General features: G+C 44.1%; 1 protein-coding gene across 9 annotated transcripts in view; it reads left to right on the top strand.

The window, feature by feature from the left end:
- AGAP1 (ArfGAP with GTPase domain, ankyrin repeat and PH domain 1) overlaps positions 1–16,788 on the top strand; it is a 305,386-nt gene that overhangs the window by 186,078 nt on the left and 102,520 nt on the right. For all 9 annotated transcript variants that reach the window (XM_085065825.1, XM_085065826.1, XM_085065822.1 and 6 more), the window contains one exon: positions 9,553–9,721. In XM_085065825.1, coding sequence (XP_084921951.1) covers positions 9,553–9,721 — 169 coding nt within the window. The remainder of the gene's footprint in view (positions 1–9,552; positions 9,722–16,788) is intronic.

The following is a 16,788-nucleotide window of genomic DNA, read 5'->3' as shown; positions in this document are numbered from 1 at the left end:
TTTTTTTTCCCCAACAAAGCCAAAGTGATGAATTTTTAATGCTGTGCTTGCGTTGCTGTTGGGGATAATTTCTTACATTGTTTGAAAAATCAGGGCCTTATGCCTAGCAACTTTCCCATTAAACAGCAGTGAAGTAAAGAGCTTTAGTTAGCTCTCTAAAATCAGTTTCCTAACCTTATGTAAAGCCTGGCTCTAATCTGACCAGTTACATTTGGGCTGTTTCAAATGTGCACATCATTTTAGTTAATCAAAATGTTGCCATTTTAATTCTGGAGTGAATTTTTAATTGCAGCAAAAGGTGGGCTGGCCTCTAGTGGTGGCAGAAAAAGTAAATTTAGGAGATCATTTGGTCTGTCTAGCCTGTGGCTTGAGTGAGAACATAACACCTTGTGTTGGAAGGAACAATTACAGTGTTTAGTGGCTGATAGTGAGCACTGTATTAAATATTGCTCGAGGTTTGGCCACAAGTGGATCTGTTGTCTCTGCCAGATGTACTTGGTGGTGGCTCAGGCACGAAGCAGTGGTTTTAAACATAGAAAATAAGTATTGCAGAAATCAGTCCTGATATCCTCCTTGAAAGCGTTGCCTAAAGAATGAAAGGTTTTGGGGTGGGGAGGGAAAAATCAAATTAGGCCCTTTCTTGCAGAGGAGGTGTCCCTGGGAGGGTCAGGCCTGTTTGGCAGGGCAGCGTGTTGAAATGAGCGCGGCATTGTGCCAGCTAAATGAGTGACTCCTGATGCCACCAGGTTGATGTTTGACACAATAGAGAAATCCCTCTCCTTTCTTTTCAAGAAAGTGGGGGGAGAGGAAAACGGGGGAAGAAAAATATATGTACATAAGCACCCTACTGTTTCCTGACTTGGTCATGTCAGGTTTTTTCAAGAGCCTCAAACCTTCCCATCCCTTGGGATGCTGAGGAGCTCCGCCGACAGCAAATGGTTGGGGATAATGAGAGAGAACTTTGACCCGCAGGCTTCAAAGTTCACCAGAGCTCCCTATTCATCTTGGGCTTCTGGAGCAGAGCCGTGGAGTGGATCACTAAAATTCTGGCTGGCGAATTCCATGTCAGCCTCCCCAGAGGGCCCTGGGGGAATTTGTCAAGGCATCTTCTTGGCTGTTTAATGGAGGGATGCCATGCGCCAGGGCTCCCGGAATGCATTCCCTGGGATACCTGCTGGGCAGCACTGCTTTATCTGAGCCTTCTCCCGATGAATAGCTGATCGTGTCTCACCGCTGGCTGTCTGCCAGAGGCTTGCCAGCATGCCACAGGGCAGCAGATGACAAAGCTTTAGCTGTGGATGTCCATTTTCTGCGCTTGTATCTTCACCATCACTGCCCCTTGTTTATGAAAAGAAGAAAGTGGGGGGGAAGGCTGAAAACAGCTTGTTTTTTTGTTTTTTTGGGGTTTTTTTTGTAAGGGCAGTTTCCCCCTTTATGTTTAGTCTGGTTTAGATTGGATTTTAAATAAAAGCACAGTGCTGGGGAAGAACAGCTTCTGAAATATGTGAGAAGGAGGGTGTGATGTGTATCTAGAACACAGCTGGTGCAAAAAATCCCATGTATCTACTCAGCAAGGTTGGTGTTTGCTTGCTGCAGCCTTTAACCTTCATCCTCACTGCTGTGGTTTAATAACCTGGGGTTTGTAACTGTGACTGAGGGGAGAAAGCTGGCTGTATCTCCTTGAGAGGGGAGTGGATTCACCTAGTCTGATGGATTCATCCAACAGTAGCTACAGTTCCAAATTCTCCCTTAAATACAGTGCTGGCTGGGTGAGCAGCCCACGTGAGCATCAGCAGTGTTGCTCTATCCTCAAATAAATTGGATGATTTTATTTTTCAAAGGCAACATTTCAGCCTGGTAAGGAGTTGGATCCAACACTAGGCCAAACTTGGCACAAGAGCTTCAGCAATATATTACACAGACACATCCTCTCAGAAGACCCTACAAACCCCAGACCCTGTAAAATTCATTAAAACTTGAGATGTCGTTTGAGCTTTCTCTGCTTGTCCATTCACTCCAGGAAATGCAGATGTGGTGATAAGTGGGAGGCTATTGAGAACATCCTCTGTGTTGGTATCTGGAAGTGGTGAAGCTCTGTGCACTTTTCTCAGGTCGCAGGGATCAGTGTTTTTCTCAGAGCTGCAGCTGAAATTTATGATTGTTATCAGCTCTTGGGATTTTCCTGAATCATTTGGAAACAGCAAGCCTGCTTGCAAATCCAGTATCCCATCTCCCCTCACCCTAGAGAGCAGTGTGGTGGCCATCCTGTGTGGCCAGTCAGCACCAAGAGCCTGGTGCTGCTCAAGCCGACGGAACCAGGCTCCCTTTTCCATTAGGAATATGCCCCACAGCCATTGTTGCAGCTCAGCCTTATTTCCTGGGTCGTGTCACCTCAGGCAGTTCAATAGCTCCAAAGTGTGTTGTTTGTGTTGCTTTAATAGAAATATTCATGCTTATATATTTCTAAAATACCATTGTGTATGTCCATTCCCCCCCTGCTTTTGCTCTGAAACAATGTAAAGCTGGCTATTGGCTGGCTCTGAAGGGCCTTCTAACTGGCATTTCCTATCAACAACTAATCCTCAAATCAGCCTTTGGTAAATACATACTTGGACTGACAAAAGGACCCTGGAAGTGCTCAGGGCCAGGTTGGACAGGGCTTGGAGCAACCTGGCCTAGTGGAAGGTCCGTGTCCATGGCAGGAGGTGGAACAGGATGGGCTTTAATGTCCCTTCCAACCCAAACCAGTCTGGAATTCCGTGTGACTTTTCACATGTGGTGTAGCTCTACCTCCTGAGAGAGCAGTGATCAAAACAAATCCTGCAGTTTCAGTATTGATGAAGATAAATCTGAAGCTTGTGTGTTTATTGTAGTTACTACTGCATCCACTAACATACCTAAAACATTGGTTAGGATGGAAAAAAATGAAGATGGGAACAGTTACATGAATATTGTAATTTCTGTTTTTTAGAAAGTGTGGTAGCTGTACAGATCACTCAGTCACTTTTGAGCTTCCTGGAAAACTTCTTTATTATCTGAAAGATGTAATGGAGGGAAGATAAATTTGAGAGAAAAACGTAAAACTGAAGATCATAGAACCACAGAATATCCTGAGTGGGAAGGGACTCACAAGGATCTGTCCAGGCCTATGTGCCCTGGAGGAAGTCAACACTCAGTAGTGTGACAAACACAATTGTGCTTTGGCAGAGCTGCACAGACTGGAGCAAACACACATTTCAGTGTTGAATCTGTCTGCTCTCTCTTCAGAAAGTCAAGGAAGATTCCTAGGATCAGAATGAGTTGCAGTGTAAAAGGCAAAAGCCAAGCTATTAATTAATCAGGGGGGTTTATAAAATTAGAGCTTCCTGTCCAGCCGAGCTAACTGCTGTGGGTATAAATGCTTCATAAATTACTCAGGATGGTAAAACTCTGGTTTGTCTTTTACAGCAGTTCTTGCTACAAAGGCTGAGTGAGAAGTGAAGTGCAAGGGGAAGAATTTTCTTTAAAATTTTATGAAAATGAGTGATCTGTTCACAAAAAGACAAATATTTTGTTACACTTGTGTTCCAAGTCTTGCCCTGATTTCCTCCCCTGTCCCTGCAACACTGATGGAGCTGATTAACACCGCAGTATAGATAAGAGCCAGTGCTTTTTATTACTGAAATTTAATGTTCTTGATTCTCAATGTGAAGCAAACAGATTCATGATGACCTTCTTTTTGTCAGGACAGAGTGCTTTAGGGTGATCAGTGTTTTCCAGAATGCGTTTCCATCGCTCTGTTCTCCTCAGAAAATAACATTTCACGGCTTTCCTTAAGATTAACCATGTATTGTGAAGCTGAATGAAGTTATGGCTGTGTTTATATGCTAGGGGGGGACAGCTAATTTCCCAGGACCGTTTGATGAATAAATTCCACTGTGGCTCATATTCTAATGGTCCATCCGTGGCTCAGGCCCTTCCTGGGAAAAGCAGGGAGGGCGAGGAGTTGGGGAGACTTTTTTATTTTGCTGTTTCTTCTTAGGTGTGCCCGTGGCCCCACACAGAAACCAATCAAGGAGCGATTTATGTTCATTAAGGGCTTGTCAAAACTGAAAAATTTTCTAATCAACAGCGATGTGGCGGCGGCCCCTCCATGGCTGGGAGTGTCGCCGCGGCGGCAGCGGCTCCGTGCCTGTTACAACTCTAGGCTAGGAATCTGCTGATGATTACATTAGGCTAAGCTGCGAAGTAAATGAACCATGGCTTATTTAGGTGCAACTAGCTCCAGTGTAGTCCTGCCCCGCAGGGCACTTTATAGCGTTTTATGGCTTTAAAATTAGTGTAGCTTCCCATTTGCTGCAGGGTGCTGCATGTTATGCCTTTGAACTCAATAAGCAAAGGGAAGGGGGCCTTTTGTTTTTTTTCTTCTCTCCCCCCCGCCACCCCCTTCCTTTTCTTCTTTTTGCAGTTTAGCAATTTTGTTTTGCATCTTTTCCAGACGGCGTTTTGCAATAAAAATGTCTGACTGCCACAGAGAGGCACAAAAGTCAGGGCTCCATCCAATTTCCCGGGCTGCTCTGGTTTGGGGGGAAGAGGATTTGGTTGTTGCTGAGGGTGAACAATAGGTTTTGTGGGTCCAATAGGTCAGCTCACAAAATTGGAATTGTCTTTCAAAAAATACGCTGCACATGGTCTTTAAAATGTCATCCAGAGGTGCAACCATAAACTTTCTTTTCCATAATAATTTTTATTACGCCTCAGATCAGGAAACACTATTTCAACCTCAGTAAGTGGAGCCTTAGGAGTGTTATGTCCGATTGAACAGTGGTGGGAAAACTGCCACAAAATGAAGGCGTTCTTAAAAAATCACAGAATGGTTTGGGTTGGAAGAGACCTTGAAGCTCATCTCGTTCCACCACCTGCCATGAGCAGGGACACCTTCCACTAGACCAGGTTGCTCCTGGTTGCCCCATCCAACCTGGGCTTGGACACTTCCAGGGGTGGGGAAGAAGCTCATCAGAAGCTCATTGGAAACCAGGCACAGATCTGGGAAGGATTCTTAGCCTGGACCTGTTCCTAGTAACAGAAAAGCAGGCTTTTGAGAGATCTGAATAACTGAAAAGGAAGAGAAAAGTGAAATTCATATCATTATAGCCATGGAAAGTCACTGCTCTTGGAGAGTCTCTCATTTCATATGTGGTGCATTGGAAGAGGGTGGCAGTGGTGGACACTACTGCCTCACTGAAGGGCTTTGTCTCCATCCATCATCTCTTGTATTATTTGAAAATCCTCGCACTCTATGATGTTTTTTGTATCCATGTTTTTGATAACTAATCTGAGCCATGTAATTTACTTAATGGCTCTAAAGCACAGCCATGCGTAGGACAAGGGGGAATGGCTTTAAGCTGAAGGAGGGTGGACTCAGATTGGATCATGGGAAGAAATCCTTCCCTGTGAGGGTGCTGAGGGCCTGGCACAGGTTGCTCGGAGAAGCTGTGGCTGCCCCTGGATCCCTGGAAGTGTCCAGGGCCAGGCTGGACACTGGCATCAAACTAGAGCCACCACGTAGCCTGGGTTCACTCTGTGGCCATTGGTGGAGTGTCTTCTCCAGCTTTGAGGACCATCAGAAATCATTACAAATTCAACAACTGCTTGCATTCAGAATCAATAGAGGCCCCCCAAACCAGCAGTGTCTCTTTTTGGTAGGCCTGTTTAGAAAACATGAGCATACCCATTTGCTCAATTTGCATGTCTGAAAGGCTTCTGCTCAGTTAATTGGTTAAATTAATTTCTGCCGTTGTAAACAGAGAGCTGCTGTATTAAGAGCAGAACTGAAGTAATTTTACTTTACATTATTCTGTGTCATGGCACATCGTTCCTTTCTTACTCAAGGCAATTCATTTTGTGGGGCTGTCAAGTAATATTTGGTGTCATCTTCAGTCAATGCAGCTTTTTTGATTTTCCCCTGATATTTTAACAGTTTATTTAGTCCTGTAGATAATGGTCAATGGCCTTGAGTAGTCAAATTAACACCTCGGCGGCGCCGTATCAGAGCTGTAACCCGGGGATGAAAAGGGATGAGAATCGACGCGGGGAGCGCGTTTTGGGGGATTATGGATTGATGGATGCAGAGGCAGCATCGCCCCACTCTGACTAAGATGGAGCTGCCAGTTAGTGCTGACTGCAGGCTATTACCTGCGTGGTGTCTCAGCAGCGGAGCCGGGTTAGAGGCCTCAGATAGCCATCACTTCCTGGGATGGGGAGAACATTCCAGCTCCTGCCAGCCACCACAACTGGAGATGGCATCAATTGCATTCGGCGCCCGCCCGTGGTTCCTGTCGGGATCTCTTTGGGACGACGGAGGCACTAATGGCTGGTGTCCCCCTGCCCTGGGAGGAGGGGGAGCTGTGTGAAGCTGTGCTGCTGTCGGCGAGCTGCGAGCCCCGGGTCCCCCCGCCACAACTCTCAATTGCTAGCAGGTTTCTCTCACTGCACCTCATTTGCATCTGGGACATCAATTAGCATGTTTGTTGAGGCTAATTGAATGAAACTCAATCATAGCTCTTAATTGCTTGACTATGTGAAAAGAAATCACATTAATGCAGCTAATTAAGTGTATGGCAATAGATGCAACATAATTAGGAGCGAAATGTAAAAAACAAGCGATGGCGGAGGTGCGAGTGCAGGGTGTGGGGGATCGGGGCGCTGGTGTCTCCTCTGAGCCACATGTCTGGGGAGGGGTCCCTCTGCTTAGCTGCTGGCTTTAATTTTTTTAAATTTTTTTTTCCCCCTGCCTTGCTGAATGATGAACGCGGACAAGTTGAGAAGAAAAATGCAAATGGATTCGCAATTACTACTTTTTCAAGCTGTTGAGGGGCAGAAGATGGCACGTCTGGGGTGGCCCACTGTTGAGTGGGCTCTAGGGACTTGTTAAGTGCTGTTTAAAAGTACTTGGCTTTGAATTACCCTCATGCCTTGTTAAAGGGTTTTTTTCCCCTTTTTTCTCGGATCAGCATTTTCTACAACTAACATCTCGGGGAGTTATCCCTGTACCATTTGCATATCAAAATCCAGCTTGCTGTCTTCTCTTTAACACAGCATATTCCAGATGACAGCGAGACCCTCATCTGTTCTAATCTGATCAAACCCTCCATTGCGCTTCTGAAGCCCTGGCGTCATTTTGTAGTTTGAACTTTCATTCCCCGAGCGGGGATCTGACAGGGCTGGGAACATGGTCCTTGCCCTCCCCTCCTCGGGGAGACACACAGATTATGGCTGTGCATCCTGCACACGATGAAAGGGCCTTTATTATTTACATTTAATATATCCCCATAAATATTTAAGCTGACATTAATACCTACCCGGCATCTGTTGTCATTCGGGCACTTTGGTCTGGCAGCGGCTGCAACGCGTTGATTTTCTGTTTGCCAACACTCACTCGCTTCCTCAAGTGGTTTTGTGGCTTACCTAAGCCTGGTTTACACCCAGTTAAAAGAGCTTTAATCACCCTGCCACATCTCAAGTTATGAAATCATATCCACCCTTCACCTGAAGAATTTGGAACCAACACCCCCTTCTCCAGTTTAAGTTGGTTGTATGTTAAATAAAACTATTAGAAAAGAGCATGTGCCGAGGCTTAGTCACTCTCTGATTAAACCTCACTTTAGAGCCCATAAGCAATAAATGCTCAATTATCTTCTGCTTATTGTATTTTAATTTGTGAAGAACTGACACCCGAACAAGAAAGTTCCGCCAAGCTGATAATTTATGGATGAAATGCATTTGTTTGTCTCCAGCACCTTGTAAAGGAATTTTCCTGAGTGGATTGCCTTTGTTTCTCTTGGCAGCAGAGCTCTGCATCCTCTCCCCATGAATTGTTCAGACCCCACCTTTTGCTGTTTATAATTCTCAGACAGCTTGGGAAAAATAAGCTGCTGTGATGGCTTAGTTGGGGAGCTTTATCACAGATTTCTGTTAACTATGAAGAAATAAGTCCAGATTTTTCATGGGTTTTGAGCAGAATATAAAATTCTTATTGTGAAAACTGCCAAAGGTGCAACAGCTTCGATGAGGGAGCTGCTTGCTCCCTATGTTGTGGCAGCACTGATACAGATTTTGAGTAAATTGAGGAATTTTCTTGTGAAGTGGATGTTCTGGTGGTGTCCAGGTCCTGCTGCTGCAGGTTGGGAACCAGCCTAGTTAGTGCTGGTAGTCTTCCATGTAAAACCCATCATGTGCCCAAATCTCACCCTCATCACCTGGACAACAGGGAGTTACATTTTTGCTCATGGGGATGCCCACAGCATCACCCAGGTCTCGGTGAGGTGATGGAGTTTTGTCTGAAAAGGAATTCAGACTTCTGGCCTCCACATAGAAGATGCTCAGGAGTACCATTCCTTTGGGCTCCTGCTTAACTCAAGAAGCCCAGATCTTCTCCCAGCCACTTCAAATTGCTGTTTTTCTCTTAGGGTCCCTAATCCACCGAGTCCTGGAGTGGGTTGGGTTCAAAGGGATGTTAAAGCACATCTCATTCCACCCCCTGCCATGGGCAGGGACACCTTCCACTATCCCAGCCTGCCCCAAGCCCTGGCCAGCCTGGCCTTGGACACTTCCAGGGATCCAGGGGCAGCCACAGCTTCTCTGGGCAGTTCAGATATTTTTTTGTGCAATGCTCTTACCCCTTTTCACCCCTGATTTTATTCTCCTGTGCTACCCCTCTTGCATGTCCTCTGAAAGATAGTATCTCCTTTGTTGTTTTTAGTGTCCTCACAGTTGTTCCAGTTTCAGTTATTTTTTCTGGGATGTGAGTAACAACAGCCCTGTGTAGCAGGAGATGAGAACTTCGGTGTCTTGTGAGCTTGTTAACCATTTACCATCTCTTCTGGAAATACCTCTGCTGGTGTATCCCAGGATCGATTTGCCCTCTCATAAAAACACCCATGTCCATTTGCTCTGATGTTTATTTGCCCTTTGTGGCCTTCCCAAGCAAGAGTTAGCAAAAGACTTTCCACTTCTGGCTCCCAGCTTTTAGCATGTTTGCTCAAATCAGATGCAATTTGCATTGTTTTTTTCCCTTTGATGATATTTTGTGTAGCTAGAGGAAGGGTTATGTTCTAAGGAATCAAAGTTGGAGTTGCTGAAACCTTACCCTTTCGTAACTTTTGTGCCTGCTGACCCATTCCAGCCAAATTTGAGGGAGAAAGAGATAAATGCATAAAACACTGGTAGAGAGGAGACACAAGTAAACGTGCTCAGGAGGGACACTCAGCCTTGTCTTCTCCTTCTGTTTGGGACCTTTAGCTGGTGAATTCTCACACATGGCTTCATTGGGAATTGCCTCTTATCCAGCTGGTGCTTGGATGATCTTTGAGAAAGCTCCAGATTTTGGGGATTAATTGCTGTGAGAAGTGTGGAAGAGATTATCAAGAATGTGGAAGGAATGGGAATACTGTATGGTGGGTGCTGGCAGGGAATGTAGGGCCAAAGTCTTGTGAAACCAGGTTTATTAATTCTGTTGCTCACAGAACTCTGTGTTTGATGTTGCATTTTGGGGTTTTTTTCTTCTCTTGCCAGGATTACATGCAGAACGTTCACGGGAAAGAGATCGACTTGCTGAGAACCACTGTGAAGGTCCCTGGCAAGAGGCCACCCCGAGCCACGTCAGCCTGTGCCCCCATCTCCAGCCCCAAAACCAACGGCCTCTCCAAAGACATGAGCAGTTTACACATCTCGCCAAATTCAGGTAAGAGAAGACCTTGCTGGAAAAAAGAAAATGGGAAAAAACTCTTACTTGTGGTGCCTGTAGGGAATTATCATGAACATTGGGATTGGGATGATGTCACTTAATAATTGGAAGTGTTCAAGGCCAGGTTGGACAGGGCTTGGAGCAACCTGGGATAGTGGAAGGTGTCCCTGCCCAAGGCAGGGGATGGAATTACATGAACTTTAAGATCCTATCCAACCCAAACTGTTCTGGGATTTACAAACCCACTGATGTGGAAGTTTTTAAGCCCTGACTGCTGATCTGTCCCCCAGGAAATTTTGAGTTTCTGAGTAGCCTTCAGTGTCTTTGTGTAATTGTTACCTTGTACTTGCTACAGCCCTACATAATTTCGCAGTAATTAACATATGGGAAGAATTTGTGGTCTCTTATCTAATACTTAGGAAAAAACAAATGCTGTATGATTTCAAAAGCCTTTTTATGGCTTCCTGGTGGGTTCCACAGCCCTTCTTTCCACTTTTGGAAAGTTCAAAATTACGCATTCTTCTAACAGTAAGATTCTTTTGTGGAAAGCTGTTTTAATTTATTGATGGAAGTGGTTTATAGCTCTCCTTCTGAGCTCTAAACAAAGAAGTTTATTGTTTGCTGAAGTACTTGTCCATACAGCTAAGTGGATTTTAAAAAATTGCATTAAGGGAAAACATTTGAGACAATTTATCTTGTAAAATGCACTGCTTGTACAAAACTCATAATGGTCTAGTGGAAGTTCTGTCAGCATGTTTGGGATGACATCCATAAAGTGCTAAGTGCCTTTTGCATTTATGGTTAACATAGACACCTCCTGCATGTGCCAGCAAAACCATCCCCACACTCTCCTGTCCTTGTGCAAAACCCACTGGAATGAGGAAATCTGGGATTCTTGGATGTTCAGGTGTCTTCTCTTGGGTGATAATAGTTATGTTTCTTATGCTTCATAGAATCACAGGCTGGTTTGGGTTGGAAGGAACCTCAGATATCATCTAATTGCATCCCCTAGTCCTTCAAGCCAAGGTGTAATTCCCTGCTTTTTTGTGACATTCCCCTTTATTAGGGAAAAACAGAGAAGTTTTTTTCCTTCCAACTGTGAATGCTACTGGTTGAGATAGATTTTTAAAGTAGTGCTTCTGAGCAGATACCCCTGGAGATCTCGGCATGGAAGACATGATTTCATCAGACCCTTTGTCACGTTGTGACTTGGCACTGGAAGAGTTCACAGGAGAGACTTACTTGTGGTTAGGTTATTTTTTTCCACTTTACTATTTCGTTTAGATGACTAGGTGTGGGGAGTGCTTTTATTTCTCAATATGCTTTCTCATTTAGGAAAGAAAAGTGCTGGACAGTGTCAATAAACCAGGGGTGAGACGTTTAAATAAAGAGATTTCTGCTTTTAACATATTCAAAAATAGGCAAAAATTTCTTGATTGCTTCAGAGAATCAAGTTTCTGAAAAGATATTTAGAGATATGAAATAATAAAAGGTTTATAGCATGGAATGTACATGTTTTGGCATATACTTGGATTGCCAGGTCAGAGGAGAACTTTCTGTGACAGTTTACAGCAGACAGCTCTCCCTGGCAGGAGTGAGAGCACTGTGTGTCCTGGCCAGGCTGAGGTTTGATCACACAGAAAGAAGTTAATTATGTCAGAAAGTCCAAATGCTGGAAAATTTAGATGGTGTAGTTCAAATAGCACTGTGGGAATAGTTGGAGCTTCTGTTCTCCCTCCTGTTGCTTAGAAATACTGAAACACTTTGCTGTTGTTGGTGTCTGGTCAGCATCTGCTGCTTGTTATTGGATTAAAAGCAAACATAAAAAGGAGCTGCTAATCAGTAAAGAATTATTTTTTTTTTAAAAAAAGGAAAGAAAATGGAAATGAAAATGTAGTAGGACAGGCTGGATCTGGGAAATCACTGCCAGCAGCTCAGCTCTGCATCAGCCCATGTGTCACTCCCAATATTCAGTCTGTGCTGCTGTCTCAGAGCTTTCCCTCACTTGTTGGTGCTGGGAAAAGTGGTGTCTTGAGCTTGTGTGGTGCTTTAAAATCGATCACAGGGCTGAGCTTGCCACTGATTTGTCGCTGGGAGGTTTCTGTATATGGATTTGCCACATGGAGGAGGTTTGGACCAAACAGGAAGAATCAGCACTTGCAATTTTTGTTTGTAGGCCTGTAAATTTACTCAATTCTCACTGCTTCATGTTATCTCTTCCCCAAAATGCTGCTTATGTTGGATGATGCATTCATTTGACACTTAAATATTGCTTGGAAGCTGCCCCTTGAGAGTGGATTTCAGTGCCAACTTTGCCAACGAATGATGGATTAAATGCCTATTTGATTGCCTATAACTGATGGTTTAGGTTCGTTTTTCAGCACATAGTTTTCTCTGAGTGTAATTTCTTGTGTTCAGCCACTCTTCTGATCCCACCACAGTCTGTGAGGCAGCAGAGCAGCTTGAGCTCTTCTTCCTTCTTCTCATCCCCTTCCCTCTCTCTCTAAAGCCTTTTTGGACCTCAGTGGTTGATCAAACACCTTCAGTTTCTTCCCTCATAGTGAGGGTCTTTCCCGAGGTGCTTCCCGTAACAGTTCTGTGAGCAGAATAGAAGGAATTAGGCTGATCAGGGCAATATTTTGAATCCAGAAGCAGAAAATTCAGTTATTTGGCACTACAAGTTGTAACAGCTAAGCAGCAAGTGTAGGGCTTTCTGTTGGATTTAATTGACGTAGGTGTCACATGCAGAGGGAAAAGTTTAGGAGTGTGTCATTCCCATCACATGGAATTTTGTCATGCTTTGTGGCACTTCTGATCTGAACAAGATTGTTTTGGAAGACTTTGACAAACAGACATTAATAACCATCTCTCCATGGCAGATCTCCTGATACATAAATGTGCTTACATCCCAAACTCCTGGAAGCAGGTATCTCTGGGAAAAAAATAATCTTAACCACAAAAGCCAAGTTCCAGTCCTTGAGAGTTTCAGTTTCAGAGATGTAAAAAAAAAAAAGAAAAAAAGAAAAGAAAAAAAAAAAAAGACCTTGATGAAAATACATTAATTAAACCCAGGGTTTCCTGCTGGGTTTCCACTGATACAAGGGCTGGGAAAAATACTTCTTCCTTGACATCAAGTCATAGTCCTGGTAGGTTGACATTGTCACAGTCATGGCAGGACAGTGAGTAACAAACTGGAAATGAAACAGCAGCAGGAAAAAGGAATATTTTCTGTGCTCAGTCAGAAAGAGAAAGGAGTAGAAGGTTGGGCTGCTCCTGCTGTTGCAAAGCCAAGCATCTTGCATGGAAAAAGGCTGACTTTGATTTGAAAATCAGTCTCTTCTTGGGTTCTTGGAGGTGCAATTTGGGGTTTATTGTGTAAGAACTGGGATTCTGCATTACAGCTTCTCCCAGAAAGTACAGAGGGATGGGGGTTGTTTTAGTTGTGTTATTTATGTTATATAGAGACTTTAGATAAGATTAACTGTGGCTTTATGGAAGGTGCTCATACTTGTAAGCTAACTTGGAATCTCTGAGTTGGGGGAAATGGATGTTTACTCCCTTTAATCTAAAATTATGTCACTTCTGTGGTATCTTCAATCCAGGTTGATGAATGGTGTTTAAGTAACTGAAATTCAAATTAAATTTACATGGCACTGAGCATTGTTCTGTTGGTGCAGCTCAGTTGGAAGTCCTTCAGAAAAGGGTAATTCTTGGACTTGCTCAGTTCCAGCTTTCTCTAATAGCTGGGAGCTGGGCCAGAATCCTGTCCATCCCACAGAGTCCTTCCCATCCCACCGGCCAGTCTCTCTGCCCTTTAGGAGCTGACTCAGCCTGACTTTGGAACCAGGAGTGGGTCCAGGTTTCATTCCCTCCTGAGCTGGGTTGGATTTGAGCTGCTTGACCTGAAGGTGAACTTATTCCTGAAATCCCTCCCAGGAGTCATTTATTTCTTCTCCTCTCCAAACAACCCAAAGCCTGAGCTGTAGCAAGAGCTACTGATGTAGAAAGTTCATGTCTAAAAATATCTCATGGTGCAGAGATAAATTGTTTCCTGATTAACACTTCATTTAAATAATCTGGTGCTATTAAATTTCCTTAAAATGGTGACTGTACAGTATGTGAAGTATCCTAAAATGTGTTAGTTCCAGGGCCATCGTTAAGTGTGCTGGAGGTTGTTATCTGCTAACTGCTTGTGACATTTCAGATGTTGTAGGAACGGCAGCTCCACATTCTTATCTGTGTGAGGTTCCTGTCTGTTATTAATTGTGATCATCTATCAAATCCTTGGTGTTTTTTGTAGATCGTGTAATAATCTTTCTTAATTGGAGGTCACTGTGAGGATTCAGATGTTGTGATCAGGCTGATAATAAGTAAAAGTGTTTATCAAACCAAGAGCTGAGAAGCATGGGCAATTGCTCCAAAGTCTGTGGATCTTGCATACCTTTGCAAATAAATGCTGAACTGAGTCCTGAATTCTGGAATCTGCTCTGAATTCCTTGCTTGGAGGTGACTGAGGTGTATGTGGTGTTGTTCCCACAAGGCCAGAGGTTGGTTGTCAGGAGTTGTTTGTCACTAATTTTGCAGTCTGACGAGGGATGTGAGGTGACTTCACGCGAAACAATTTCTGCGCTTCAACTTGAGCGTGAGTTTTATGCATTTGCCACAGATCACAAATGCAAGTTTGTGACTTACTTTTGTCATTAATCACCTGAGTCAATTTTCCATTTGGGTGGCTCTGCTGTTGGTTCAGTGATATACAGCTGTAGCGAAGGGAAGGAGAAGTTGGCAGTTTGCTCGTTTCAAAGGAAAAAAGCCCAATTTGAAGTGCATCTGAGATTTCCCTTTCATCCCACTAGAGGGGGATCCCTCAAGGTCGTTTTCTCTGGTTCCTTTGGACTAGGATTTGCCCTTTCCAGAGACAGAGAAAAATAAACTTTCACTGTTAGTACCCTATATTCCTTAATAATGGGGTGAAAGGAACAGGGCACATGTTAACACTAATGAAATAAATATTTGATGAAATAACTGCATTTGTTAAATATTGAGAAAAATTAGTTTGCTGAGATTTTTCTCATCAGAGAAAAAAAGAAAAAAACCAGCTATCTGAGGATCTTTGCTTGAGGTGGGCAAACGGTGCCCTTCACTTTTCATGATGAGGTGGATAAGGGGGAGGAATGTGTCGTGGAGCTTCAGGCAGGTGACTGGAGGCCACAGTCAGTGCCTGTTTCCCTCTGGATGATTTTCATGCCTCCATGGCACCGTTATCCTGAATCAAATCCCAGACCTGCCTTGTCCACCCGATGCAATCCCAGTGTCTTGACGGTCACACAGCATAGCACAGACTGGTTGGATGTTCAGACCTTTGCAGGATTGCTCGTGCTTTTCCCCCCAGTGATTTTAAGATATTAAAGCCATCGAGAGGGTTGAAGCTGTTTTACCAAACGGGGGAGAAAAAAAAAATTCACAAATGTGTTTGGAGTATTGAACTACCGTTGACATCTAAAGTCCCAACCATGCTGTTTTCCTCCACACTCCAGCAATCAGGACATCCAGCAAACCCATAAAAAACCAAACTAATAGCATGAATATTCAGTGACCTAGAATACTAATTATTGTCATGAATATTAATGTGATCGGACTTGCTTTTTCCTCTTCTCTTTCTCTCTGGCTTGGGTTTTTTTTTCCCCCCTCTATTTTTTTTTTTCCACTCAGCCGGCTCTAAAGATGGACCATAATGAGAGCATTTAAGAGAGAGAGCGCTCTCCGCCGTGACAGGGACCGGGGTAATAAGGAGAGCTTGATTAACGTGGTGCACTTGGGGGAGAGATGAGAAGATTCACGTGGGCCTGTTGTGGGGGAGGCAATGAGGCACCGGCGGCTGTGTTGCTGCTCCCTCAGATTAATGAGGCCTAAGAGTGCATTAGGAACAGTGACAAAGGTTTGATCTAATGGGCTCAGTCATTTTTCCTTTGAGTGACAGACGCACAGAAGTAATTGGCTGTGCAGAATGGCAGCTCATTGGCAGTACTTAAGGATACATTATCCCCGTTGTGTGGCCCGCAGAGGCTGTTTATCAAAACTGCTCACACTGCAGACATGCATTCACTTAGCTGCTGTTACAGTGGCAATAGCTATTAAAAAAAAAAAAAAAGTCATCTCGCATTCGTATCTATTGTCTCTTTTGCGAAAATAAAGTTTCTTTGTTCCGTTTCCTTAAGAGGCTGGGAATGCCGGCAGTGGTCCCTCCCCATCCCGAGGAGGCTGTGGCTGCAGCTGGCAGGGTTTGGGGAGGGCTGTAGCTCGTGGGAAGCTCCCAAAGTTAGCCCAGTTAATCTCGGCAGTGTCGAGGCAGCGCACAGGTAAGAGCCAGCACCCCCTCTCCAATTCCATTATTAATAATTCCCACAGACAGTCGAAGGGATTAGGAAGCATTTTACATCCTTTGCCTCAGGCCCCTGCACATGCTCTGCTGTACCTACCTCAGAATGATTTGGATCTCTGCTGTTATTTTTTGCAAAGTTAAATCCATGATTCCTATTGGGATTCACGACCAAATAAGAGCAACACAAAGCAGAATTTTTGCCAGTGCGAAATGCTCACTTCTTGGTCTTAAAGCTCAATCAGGAGTTGCCCAGAAAGCCAAGCATACAATTTATTGCTGTTATTTGTTAAAACTACAGAAAAAAAATAATATGCTTGCCAGGAAATGAAAGCAGACTTTGATCCCAGCAGAATAAATAGTTGGGGATCTCGAGCAGAAGCCCGCGGTGAAGATCTTGGGTTTAACTTTCTTTTAGAAGAGATGTCTCCTCTGATGACTTAATTTTCCTCCGCACTTGCTGTGTTGCTTTGGCATGCTCTGAGAATAATAGCTTTCCTCGTTATACTCCCAGCACCACGTCCTTCACTGCCAGCATATTTCTTGGCACTGCCTTGTTTGTTCATTAGGAATGACCCCGCTCGGTTTGTGCGCTGCTAATCGAGCCCAGTTCGGTGGGGATGGAGATGGAAAGGCTTCCTATAGGAATAGCATACTTGTCTTTAGGAATTTTGTTCAGGAAGTA

Source organism: Lichenostomus cassidix, chromosome 7 (genome assembly GCF_008360975.1).
Source record: "Lichenostomus cassidix isolate B80296 chromosome 7, HeHo_3.0, whole genome shotgun sequence".
Classification (NCBI taxonomy): domain Eukaryota; kingdom Metazoa; phylum Chordata; class Aves; order Passeriformes; family Meliphagidae; genus Lichenostomus; species Lichenostomus cassidix.
This window is presented reverse-complemented; position numbering and strand designations above follow the sequence as displayed.